The sequence below is a fragment of the Physcomitrium patens genome, chromosome 19 (assembly GCF_059467195.1).
Source record: "Physcomitrium patens ecotype Gransden chromosome 19, ASM5946719v1, whole genome shotgun sequence".
NCBI lineage: Eukaryota > Viridiplantae > Streptophyta > Bryopsida > Funariales > Funariaceae > Physcomitrium > Physcomitrium patens.
In genome coordinates this window covers 10,757,730-10,770,479 of record NC_143428.1, presented here as the reverse complement: position 1 = coordinate 10,770,479, position 12,750 = coordinate 10,757,730, and the positions used below count along the sequence as shown (strand labels likewise).

The 12,750-nt window shown below is 40.1% G+C and overlaps 1 protein-coding gene across 2 annotated transcripts; it reads left to right on the top strand.

The window, feature by feature from the left end:
• Positions 1-4,022: 4,022 nt before the first annotated feature.
• Positions 4,023-10,552, top strand: LOC112295816 (oxysterol-binding protein-related protein 3A). Of its 2 annotated transcripts, none has more exons than XM_024547793.3 (11): positions 4,023-4,811; positions 6,256-6,343; positions 6,560-6,676; positions 7,240-7,312; positions 7,549-7,667; positions 8,024-8,145; positions 8,440-8,616; positions 8,787-8,840; positions 9,007-9,151; positions 9,313-9,491; positions 9,772-10,552. In XM_024547793.3, exons 1-11 carry the CDS (start codon positions 4,732-4,734, stop codon positions 10,082-10,084), a joined length of 1,467 nt encoding a protein of 488 aa, XP_024403561.1. In that variant the 5' UTR covers positions 4,023-4,731; the 3' UTR covers positions 10,085-10,552. The 2 variants fall into 2 exon arrangements, with proteins under 2 accessions (XP_024403561.1, XP_090100808.1); XM_090244682.1 differs by lacking the exon at positions 4,023-4,811 and adding an exon at positions 5,649-5,671.
• Positions 10,553-12,750: the final 2,198 nt, after the last annotated feature.

Below are 12,750 nucleotides of genomic sequence, written 5' to 3'. Positions count from 1 at the left end.
TGGCAGAACTACTCAAATTCAGCAAAAATCTCAAGCCTCTTCGCCACTGGCTGACACTGTCACGGCATTGAAGAACCACATCACGCCATCCACGTTTTACGAACCAAGGGTAGGCAAGCGTCACGGTGGAGCCCCAACTCCATGCTTACTACCCATATTCCCATCCACCCTCATGAATCTGAGGACAAGCAACTATGAGCAACCATGTGCCATGAAGCTCTTGCTCTCTCATCCTCAGCTTGTTTCTGAGCGAAGCTAGTTATTTCACGGCATCCTTCAAGCTAACAACCACTTTTGCCAATTACTGCAGAAGGGAGAGAGCTTGTCGGTGGCGGATCGACAAAGAGAACTTGGCCACCCACATGTTCGAAGCCGCACAATCTCACGGCTTTCGAGCACACGGCTGCCCTGCCCTCCCTGCCCGCCATCCGGCAACGCTCTCGTGGACCCATGTCGAGCTGTGCTTCCAGTCTCGCACAGCCATAATCTCAGTCCCACTCTGTTGTGAAAGAAGCACGACCTGCCTCGAATGAAAGGCCCGCCTTCCGCATCTTTCTACGATGTCTCTCTTTTACAGAACGGGGTGGTCGAAGCCAAGGGATAGCCACAAAGTGAGCGTAGTGGTGGGGGACCCTGTCTTTCCGAGTGGGGTGGGGAAGTGGGGGGGCGTTGATCTGGATCCAAGCTGGAGCATCGTCGATCCAACCTGGCCTTCGGCGTATGCACGGCGAGTGAGTCTTCACCCGACAAAGCGCCGATGTCTACATCGCTTGCGATGGATCTGGCTGGGTGCGAGGCTGTGACTCTTCCCTCGTCGGCACATGAAATGATTCACCCCTGGAAGAGCCATTTCAAGTAGCAAAGGGAAGCTAAAAGGAGGCGGAGTAGTGGCACGGTGGGCAGGCATAAAGGAATCACGCACATGACAACAAAACTCACCCTCCATCGCAACCACCACATCAACGCCCACACTGTTTCCCGATTCCCTTGTCGACTACTCTCTTTTCACTTCTGCGCTGCGCTGCTCTTCCATGTCCTCGTTTTTTATTGATAATAATACATTCCTTTTGCTGTTGTTGTTGTTGTTGTCGTCATTCTTTTTTGGAGGAGTGGCTTTTTGCAGACTTTTTATTCCCCAACTTGGGCAAGAATGTGCACTCTTCAATGGTGGCATGTTTGTCTACGAGGTTCTCTGCACAGTGACAGATCCTATCGAGTTTGTTGAATTTTAAAGACCCATACGGAACTGTGTGTGAGAATATATATATATATATATATGTATGTCTTTTTTTCTTTTCTTCTTTACTTTAGCATTTGATCCATGAACGTTGAGTTTTGTTTTGTTTTTGTTTTTTTTTTTTCTTTTTGTAGTAATTGATTGATGTCATGAAATCTGAATGCATGCGTTCAATGCAGAACGTTCCTAAGTGAATTTACACGTCTTTTGGAGAGCGTGGTTCCGACATGACATTTTGCTTTTGATAATAATTCATCTGATATCATGAAATTTTAATAATGTTTATGCACAAGACAAAAATACACTGTTTGAATCCGCAATGCACCAATCAAACATGATGCAGCATATGTTTCTTTATTTATCACAAACTACAAATTTTGATTGAACTTTGCATGAATATATATATATATATATATATATATATGCACAATCAAATAAAAAGGTATGCATATTGCTTTTAATATTTTGGACAATTGCATAAATTTAAAGAAACAAAAACATCTTTGGACCTTATTATATTATATGTACTAGTAAATGAATTTGGAATCTTGTCATGCATTGAAGGAAAGAAGAAAGAAAGAATAAATGCTATAAATTGATAATTTCATGAATCAAATAAATGTGGTTTTAAGTAGATCACTTTGAGTTACCTCTTCATTTTTTTAATTTAAAGAATCAATATTAAAAAATAATTATTTAGATGAACACGTTTTGAATAGTATGTTAAACAAAAAATACAACACATGAAATGAAGTAGAATGTAGAGTAATTGATATATATATATATATATATATATATATTGAAGCAAGTTGAACTCAAACACAGTTATATCTGTTTTTTTTTTTTTTTTTTTTTTTTTTCATCATTGTTTTCACTTCATGGTTGTTCACTAGTTTTGGGATTCATCCCTTTCCAAAATACCTAGATAGATTTTGTGTAAAAAGACTTTGTGATGGTTATGGGACATGAATCCATACCTTTCTGAACAAAAGTTAAAATCTAAGCATTAGACCATTTGATCAAATCACCACATAGAAACATTCACAAGTTTTTATCATCTCACAATTGATCATGTTCTTATAAATATAGCAATGGACAAAAATCCCTCTTAATACTATAATAAAGATAAAAAAACTTCAAAGAAAACACCTCAATATTTATTTTATATGTTAGTAGAGGAATAAAAAATATTTTAATAATCGTGTAAATCAATTTTATGTTAAAAAAATAATAAAGGCATTTTTCATCTCATCATCAATTGGCACAAAAATAGACTTCAAAAATCTTTTAAAATAAAAAAGAGTAAAATTTTAAGTTGAAAAAGAATCAATTTCAATTATATTGTGCTTGTACATACAATTATGCATAATGTAAATCATCTCATTACAATTTAACAAAACCTAGAAAAAAGAAATGAAAAATTTGCAATGTGTAACCACAATTTCTACTACTCACTTATTTATGCATAGAAACCTTCATCATTGAAAACCAGCATGAATATAATTTGATAAAAAAAATTCGTACAGTGGATTTTTAACTGTATCCATTATTGTTACTGTTATTTACATATACAACACAACCCGGACTTGAAAAATCAGATGTAACAAGTTCGCTTTGGAACAGCACACTTTTTTCAACTCCGGTAAGTAACAGATCAATTTTCTGTATGTTTTCTGCATGTCATTTTGGGTGTGTCTGTGTGCTTGTGTGTTCGCTTGCGTGTGTTATTTTGTGGCACAAGAGAACTGAGATGGGAGCATCGAGACCGACTGCCCATGAAAGGGATAGAGAAGCGGAGAAGGAGCAGACTGGCACTTCCGCACTCGCACTCTCCCTCGCTCCTCATCGGAAAGCCAGCATGAGTGCCAGCCGTGGGATGTGTAACATACTGCCGAGAGCGAGAGCGAGGTGTGGTATGTGATTCCTGCGCCACTGCAGGAGGTAGTTGCAGCAGCAGGAGGCGATCTGGTTGCAATGGAGTTGATGCGGGGCATGTGTGTCGGGCTCAGCTTCGCTTGACTCCAGCTTCTCCTCCCGCTGCCCCCATCACTGCACCTCTTCGGACAACAGTCATGACTCATGACTCCAGAAGCCGAACCACCGCCTTGTCAGGTGAAGTAAGTTACCAGCACCAACGCCCAAAAAGCTTCAACGGAAGCTGGCAACAGAAGCTGGAAATAGGCGCGGCTTCACTCCGCAGGGCCGCACTACCTTTACCCCCCGTCCCTACCCTCAGTAATAAATTCCATTCCCCCCGGGTCCCCACACTTGGCGCCCATCGATCATCAATAAATTACAATTCTTCTTCCTGTAGTTACTGTTACTGGTCCTGGTGGACGTATTATTGGATTCGCGCAGGGGTGAGGATTTTTGTGTGAATCAGCTGCTCATGAGTCGCTGGCGCCTGCCATTCGCAAGGTGAATGCTATGTCAGCCCCTTTGTCCAGACATCACTGCTTTGTAACATTATTCAACAATCAATCACAAGCTTGCATTGCTAGCATTAGGAGCAAGTGGTCCCTTTGTTGCACTCGTTAGTTTATTATTGTGGCATTCAAGTCCTGTCCCTGTACTTGTGGGTTAAAGATGTTCTTATAACTGGTCAGGCAGCATGTTCGGTCAGCTGGCCACGACACAACATATCCTTGCCTAACCATCGAAGGGGGCAGTATACGTTTTCACACACTACACATCCACGTGGAGGACAAAAAATAGAAAAATAAAAATGGACTCCCCCCCCCGCTTATTAATGAGCCCCTGACCAGCAGACGGGAGTGTAGTTGAGGTGGACGGCGAAGATAGAGACAAGTTCTGCCGAAGACCTGCGGCCGCCGACCCTGTTTGCTAGGGTGGAGAATGAAAACGCCGACTCACGTTGGGTGACGAGTGAAGATTGGCAGAGGGTGATAAGTTAAGCTTTCTAGCTGGACGACAGGGACTACTGTTGGACGAGGGAGGACAGGCACCCGCACACTGGGAACAGAGGTTGCCGCCTCCATATCAGGCGGGCGAAATGCTCGTCCGTTGTGGTCGAATCCTAGGGACGCTGCTGTCCGCCAACTAATGAACCTTGGTCAGGCTCTCCTAGGTCGCATTCTACACCAAGGCGCATTAGTCGCATATCCTTTGATGTGTGCGAAGGAACTGTCCTAGTGTCGGGACTTCTCTTTTGTCAGACTTTGATAGATAGATGACACAGTCTGGATATGCTCCGATCTAGTGTTTACTCTGCAGCATCCAGCTGCTGCAAACGTAGAGCTAGGATCGTTACGAGTTCTGGCGCACCGGGGTCTGCTCGCAGGGAGTGGACTGCAGCTTCTAGAACGTGAGGGCGTGCTGGAGGGTAGTAGTTGCAGTGGTTTGTAGTATAGAGAGAATTTCGAACCCTTTTTTTTTTCTTTTTCTTTTTCTTCGGGTGGATGCCTTGGTGAACATCTTCGGACAAGGGCTGGTCGCGCAGGGTGGGCGCAGACAGTTGTGAGCACAGCGAAGCCATGAGTACTGTGGTGAAGCCGGGGGGACTTTTGTCGTCAATATCGTCTGGTATATCCAACTGTCGCAGCAAAGTCCGCAGGTATAATGCACTCTCACGTCGCAGTTAGTCTGTATTCAGTTTGTTTTCCAGATGGGGCTCTTACTAAGAGGTTACTTCGATGAAGAGTGTTTCAAATGCTTGGTAGTTAGACTTTTCAAGTGGAAGGGTTGAATTATGTAGCTGCAAGCTGCTATCCTGCAGTCAAATTCCGAGGAATGCAAACTGGAGCGCAATGTTTTATCAGGACAATATGACTAGATCAGCATCGTGTCCGCCTCGTGATGCCTCCATTGTGAACTCTTTGTTTGATTTTCATCCTTTCATGGCCAGTTCATCTTGTCTCAACTGCTACGACTTGTACACTACTGCCACACTACATGGGGGATAGAGATTGAGTGTGTGACACTGCCGTTTCTTTGCTTGCTTGTTAGAGCTTTCTGCTAGCCTGCATTTGCGTCTGCGAGGTTCGAGCGGTCACACTGTCCATCTGTAGGCCTAACACATCATTGTACGAGAAAGAAGAACGTGTATCATGTTATTTACACTTGGTGTCGTTTTTTTTTTTTTTTTTTTTTTTTGAATTTTTTGAATTTTTATGCATTCCATTTCGGGTCCAAAGGTTTTTTTTTATGTTTAGAAAGTCTTCTCTCTCTCTCTCTCTCTCTCGTTAATAATCTTGCAACTGTTTTTGTTATTGCACACTTTAGACGTGTATGAAATTCTAGAGTGGATGTGCTCGTTCGTGGTTCTGCCACATTGCTGAGTGTACATGTTGACGTGTGTTTAATGAATGAAAAGAACATAATTCTGCCCCTGATTTCGTGCTCAGTTTCAGCTGATATATGCATTTTTTGCAGACGTCACTAAAACAATCTTGTCAGAGAAGTGAATATGAAATCGTGAGTCAATTATGGAAGAACTGACTCAAGCAATCTCGTTTCGTGAGATAGATGTTTGAATATAAGCTGGCCTTGACCTTTCTATTGTATTCATGTCTTTGTTGAGCTAAATGGCTCTTGGAATGATTATATTGTGTTCGTATCATGACCAGCTAGTTTAAAAGTTAGAAGCAACAGCATGCCAGCTAAAGTCGCCCTTGTGAGTCCTTAAGTTTCAGGAACATTGTCCATATTGGCCAGCCTTCGATGCCCCACTGCCTTGGTTCAAATTTAATCCCAATTACTTGTTCCACCAAGTATTTAATGAATTAATGCAACCTTATTCCTCCACTGTAAGGCTCGAATTGATATCTGTCTGGAGAACTCTGTTTCCTTTCACCCCTGGCTTCGTTGTAGTTCTACATAGCGAAGGCACGCAGAAGCTGTGCCTGTTTTTTTTTTTGTCCCCAGTTTGAAATTGAGCGACCCTTGTGATGCCTCACAATACACGTTGATGTAATGCATTCTTAGATATACGCACTCTGCTCATAGTATAGGATATTGAGTTGGTTATTGACGCCAGCTACTGTGCCTTCCACTTGCAGCTACATCGCAACTGAGCACTCGGAGGTCGTCAACCCGGACGGAAGTAACGTTGAGCAGGATGAGACTGCATCCAGGTTCAAGGTGGAGGTGGGTTCGAAACTGCTAGCTACGTATTCAGGAACTCTGATTAGCAGCGTTTGTTATGTGTCAGAGGTCCTCCATTTGAAGACAAGCTTAGTTGTTGAGCGGTTTGGGACACATAAGCCCAATGCCTGCTTCTATTGGTATCTCATGCTTCATCGGTTTTTTTCCTCTTAGATCTTGACGCTCTTAATCCTCCCATTTCCTGAATATTTCTGGCAGGAGCGGGAAAGCCTTTGGACACAGGTTCACAATTATATTGGATCTGATGTATCGTCTTTGATTACCCTGCCAGTTACAATATTTGAGCCTATGTCCATGCTACAGAAGATGGCTGAGGTTAGTTACTTACAAATCAACTTCTCTGACACATCACAATATCGAAGCTTTAGAGTCTCTAAAGCTGCCTGATGCTTAGTAATTCTAAACTTAAACCACAATCTCGTCTATTTCTTCACTGGTATCTTCGCGCATGCAACTAAATTTTTTTGGGGAGCCGCTGAGTTATGTTCACATTGCGTTTCCTCTGGCACTTGTCTTCCTTGCAATACCTAATGTCTTCCTTTAAACGTATCTAAGATGTCAAATTGGGTTACAGTCCAATCCAGTTCATTGATATCTGTGAAAGTGTCAATCCTTGCTCAGCAGTTATTTTCCTATAGCCCTCTTCGAAAAATCTAATATGCTTCTGTGTTATCCTACAAGCTTTATATTCTTGTATTGTGATTCTTTCCAATGGATCTCATTAACGGAGGTTGTGCTGCACATAAATTAGAGATTTTGATGGGATCATTGAGATCACCTTTTTATCACCAACAATTATCTTTACATTTGAAAACACTTGGAATGGCGTGTGTACTTATCTATGGAATAACCACTTTTTTTCCTCCGTCGGTATGCAGATAATGGAATATTCATACCTTCTTGATAAGGCTGACCAATGTGAAGATTCTTCGATGAAGTTGGTCTATGCCTGTAAGAAAACGCTACTCTCTTCAAAGTAGAACGATTTAGAGATGCGAGCCTTCGATTGAAAAGAGCCTGTTGCTTTTGGCCTTTGAGCGGGATCAAAATCTACCTCCGTCCTCTGAAATATTCGGCCTTTAACTCGATCACTTCGTCAGTGTATCTCTTGCTTATGTTTGTAAGGAAGTACCGTTTTACAAGCAGTGGCGGCTACTGTTCTTACACTATTGTCGCCTCATTTGCAGCTACATGGGCAGTATCGGTGTACTTCGCATATGCGCGGACCTGGAAGCCTTTCAATCCCATTCTCGGTGAGACCTATGAGATGGTCGACAAGAATGGCCTCACGTTCTTGGCAGAGCAGGTGAGTTCAAAAGCTGTTCGTAAGCTCGCAAACAAAGAACACTAGACAGAATCACATTACGCAACTCTTTCGTTGTTATGGATTAAAAATGAAAATGAATAAAAAGGGAATAAAATTCTGAATTGGAAGCGATATCCAAATCTGTATCGTCCTAGTTTTTTCTTAAAATGATAATCCGCTCGAATAAGTGCTGGGACTCATTTTCCTACATCTCAGAATCCAGATTTGCAAGTGCAAGGTCTCCATAGAAATGTGTCGCAATGAGGGTCTCAATATTGCTGGTCTGTCATTACATCCGAGTTCCGACTGAGAATACAGGTTATATCAATTCTTCAATGCCTGCCTTGGTTTCTCAGGTGAGCCACCACCCACCAATGGGAACTGCTCATGCGGAGAATGAGCACTTCAGCTACGATGTTACTTCAAAATTGAAGACCAAGTTTCTTGGAAATTCGGTGGATGTGTTCCCTCTTGGAAGGCAAGTGTATCCCAGTTTGAGTGCTCCCTTATGACTAATACGATAATATGCAGCGTGACTCGTTAGTCCGGTCATTTCAAATTTTGGCAGTATCCCAGAGAAGGATTTGTAACAATCTGTATTGCCTTCCCCTTGGTTGATGACATTGGGCAGAGCTTCATCGGAGTCAGTGAATTTTCTTATTCTGATTATAGAGTGAGTGTCCTTTTAGAGGTTTTTGGCGGCACCAATGTCTCTTTCTAGTAGGCCGCGGTTGATGTTTTATCTTATAATTGTGGGTATATGATCGCGCAGGACAAGAGTGTTGCTGAAAAAATCCAACATGGTGCTTGATTTGGTGCCTCCGCCGACCAAAGTGCACAACGTGCTTTTTGGACGAACTTGGGTAGATTCCCCAGGCGACATGGTCATGACAAATCTCACAACAGGGGAGAAAGTTGTGCTTTACTTTCATCCATGTAATTGGTTCGGGTAATTGTCTTCGTCGCCACCACCCTCGAAGCGTTTTTTTTCCCTTATCATTTCATTTGTGTTTCGATGCAACAGTGCGACTCTTTAGTGCGGTCAAATGTAGTTCTGCAGCATGTCTCTAAACATGCTCCTTTTTCTTCAATGCGTAATGCTCCCGGTCCTTAATGCAGGAAGAGGCTTGGACGCGCGCTATCATTTGGAAGGCGGAAGGGAAAATCTCAAGGGTTGGCCTTCTCACTCAACTGGCATTCATAGACCTTCAAATGATTTTACCGAAGTTCATGGATTTGACCTCGCGTAATGACGCTTTCAAGCTCACCTGTTGGTTGCAAGAGTTGTTATGAATCTATATTTAATTCTGACTGACATGCGTGGGGGATTATCCTACAGGAGGGGACGCAACGACATCGACGGGTTTGTTTACAGCAAGGATGGGCAACCCAAGATGATTATGACAGGAAATTGGGCTAAATCCATGAGCTACCAGCCATGCAACGCCGACGGTGAACCAGTTGAGAGGGCTCAACTGAAGGAGGTAGGTGTTTCTATGTCACCCGCTTCTCTTTGCTCTCCGAACTTTCATCTGAAACTGGAAGAGAAATGTGGTCCATGAAAACATTGGTCCAGGAGCTTTGGATAATTCTTGACATCCTTCATGTTGATAAGAATGGAGGTTGGTTGTTTACGTTTGCGCAGATTTGGAGGGTAGCTGATGTCCCGAAGGGTGACAAATACCAGTACACGCATTTTGCTCATACTATCAATAGTTTCGACTCTGCCCCACCTACACTTCTCGCATCTGATTCTCGTCTGCGACCAGATCGATATGCATTAGAAAGGGGTGATGTCAGCAGCGCTGGCTTTGAGAAATCCAGGTATTTTTCACACTACCACCCGGTGGCTGGTTGATATGGACCTGATGTTGGAATGCATTGAACGGGAAGGAAAACACAAAGTTTGCCTAGACGTTCTTGGACTAGTAGCTAAAAGATGATCGTCTCTGAAAACATCAACTTCTCGCATCATAGGTTTCGATGTCCGAAATGATAATGTATGAATATATCAGATTTGGGCCATTACAATCTTAGCTTACTACTCTTCCAACTCAACATAACAATTTTTTTCACGTGAATCCGGTGGTTTGGTTCTGTTCAGGCTAGAGGAGAGGCAAAGAGCGGAGAAGAAGCTCAGAGAACAGAAGAGACAAGAATTCGTGCCCCGCTGGTTCAAAATGTCCGGTGAGATTGCCCCAACTCCATGGGGGGAGCTTGAAGTCTACGAGTTCAACGGCAAGTACCACAAACGCGTGGAGTCGAGTCCTGCAGGCCACACGGTGAACGTCGATCAGTTTCGGTCCATGGCGTTCGACCCCTGGCAGTTCGGAGCATCAGGAGAGCAGAACGTCGTCCACGGCTCGCAAGTCGTGCCTGTGTCAGTGGAGCCGACCTTGTTGGTAGCAGCCTCGTGACATGAGAACCTCTCACTCTAACGCCTGTCGTTTATGATTCGAAGTATGAATCCTGCATGTTGCGATGGGGACGTCACCCATCTCGGCATTTCTCTAGACTAGGAAACACAAGACGCGCTTCGTTAGCTCTGGCGGCTCGCCTCGTTTTTATTTCTCTTTCTGCACATTAGATTTCCTCATTTATTCAGGAGGGTCGGTTTTATCCATGCTGTGAATATTACTCCCCGTTATTGAACATCATCGACTTAGATAAGGATGAGCAAGTTTAGGCTGACCTCCACCTCGTACTATGGTCCCACCCCTTCCTCGAAACTGGAAGGCCTTTGTGTCTCTGCACACAGATCTGACAGTTGAGGTGAATATTCCATCACACGAAGGCAAGAAATGTTGCTCTCTTTTCCTTGATGGAACCGAATTTTATGACCACTAATAATGTAATTTTAAAGTAGAGATTCGCCCTTGTGCATCCATTGTGTTTCGGCAGACGATAATTGTTGACTACCACATCATGCTCTTCCTTGCTCGGAAAGGGTGGTGTTCTTAAAAACTGAGTTCTTTCTGTTGCATCTCTTACTATTTTTCATTGATAGCATTGTGATGCTGATTCTTGCTGTCTCTAGTTTGTGCTAATTAGTGGAACCATCTCCACTAATTTTGCATGTCGTCTTTCGGAAACCATCAGTTGGTGAAAGACGATGACATATGATATCTTTCCGAAGGTTTTGAACAGGCAGGTTTACCGGTATTGCATTTGAGATGTTCATAGTCCTCAGGATCTATTCTCACGTATTGATTGTTACTTGGTATTGTGTGCTGTTGACTACATGAATTCAGGTCGCAACATTTCCCATGCAGCACCTAAATAGTGCAATCTACTCATTTATATCTGAACTGTAATTTTGGTGGTTGGTGATGTTGCGATGAGAGATATCAAGATTGAAGGTGAACATGAAGGTATTCAACTGCATTTAGTTTTGCAGGCATTGCTTTGATATTTGCAAATGGAAGATAGCATGTGTGGGTGAGAATTTTATATATTTTACTTTTTTACATGTTTCAAAAAAACTTGTCCAAGTTCAACAAGAGCAAGTTTATGTAAATCTTATCATATTAACAGGCAACTCACAACCCAACTCGTCAATTAAAATTATGTAAGAAAACTGTAAGTATTTTTTGAAAATATTAGGAAGTTTAGTATAATGTACATAAATTGAATGCTAAGTAATAAAGCTGAAATAATTGTATAATAATATTATTTTTATTTACAAAATTCGTTTTTTACAAATATTTATTTATTCATTTATTTTTAGAAATATACATCTTTGATGATCTTTAAAAAAAACAAATAATAAATTAAGCTTCAAGCATGCTAATTATGATAGGTAATAGTATTATTATTACATAGCATTCAATTTCAATTTCAATATATTAATGGAAAAATATATTTATTTTGGATTTTAATCTTATTACTTGAAATAAAAAAGACTTTTCTTGATTTATTTTCACTTAATGTTAGAGTGAAATATTAGAGTTTTAGAATAAATATGAATGAAATTTTGTTAATATTTTCTAAGATCAATTGTATTTGATCTAAATCCTATAGCAAAATGTACTAAAAAATTTGTTTTTAAATTATGTGTTTGTTTATCAAATATTTTAATTAATTAAGATTTTGAATTTTTCCAAAAAAATTAAAGAATGTCACAAGAGTATATATATATATATATATATATATATATACAATTTGTTTGTATGTATATGTATAATTTATGAAAGCTATAAAGTACTAGTTTCTAGTATCATTAATTTTATAACACTTTTTGTAAAGATGTAGATATAGGCATGAAAAAAAAAAAAAAAAAAAAAAAAAATCTTTTTCCATATCTTTCTCATTGTTCAAAGAAATGATTTCAAAAGAATTCAATTATTTGATTTTTTTTTTTGTTTAATTAATAATCCTCAAAAATTTTTTTTATATATATAATTCTATATTATTAATAAAAATAATATTTTAGAAACTTATGTGACATTCTATTAAAAATTTAAACATCAATTAAAGTTAACTATTAAAGGTTCAAAAAACCCAACCATCCTTAATCCTATCAGTTGTTATTATTATTATTATTATTATTTATAAATCTTCTCTCTTGCAAACCTTCTTGAATAATAGGATGATTTTATACATAGAGAAAGGAAGAGGGCACGACTTTAAAAGCTGTTGATTAAGAAGTATGATTTGGTTTGATTTATGTTTAAAAAAGTTAATCAAAGGATCATAAAAAGAAAGATGAAGTATTTTTTTTTTTTTTTTTTTTTTTTTTTTAATTTTTCTAATAATGTTTTTGCTACATGGCACAAATAATTTTGCACCCAAAAATTTGTTGTAGGCATACCTCAAAGAGGTGGCTTTTATAAAATTTTAATAAGCAATATCAAAAAAAAAATTAACTAATAAAAAAAATCAATGTGCATACTCTATAAAATTGTTAGAATCAAGATACAAACCAACATATTTAGAATAATAGACACAATGAAATCTCATACCATACTACCCTTTTTTCAATAACTCCTCACCAAATCTCAATTGTAAAAATTGCTATAAAAACAACATTTTAGGGAAGTTACTCATCAAAAACCATTTTTTTACAAAATATTAAAAATTAATG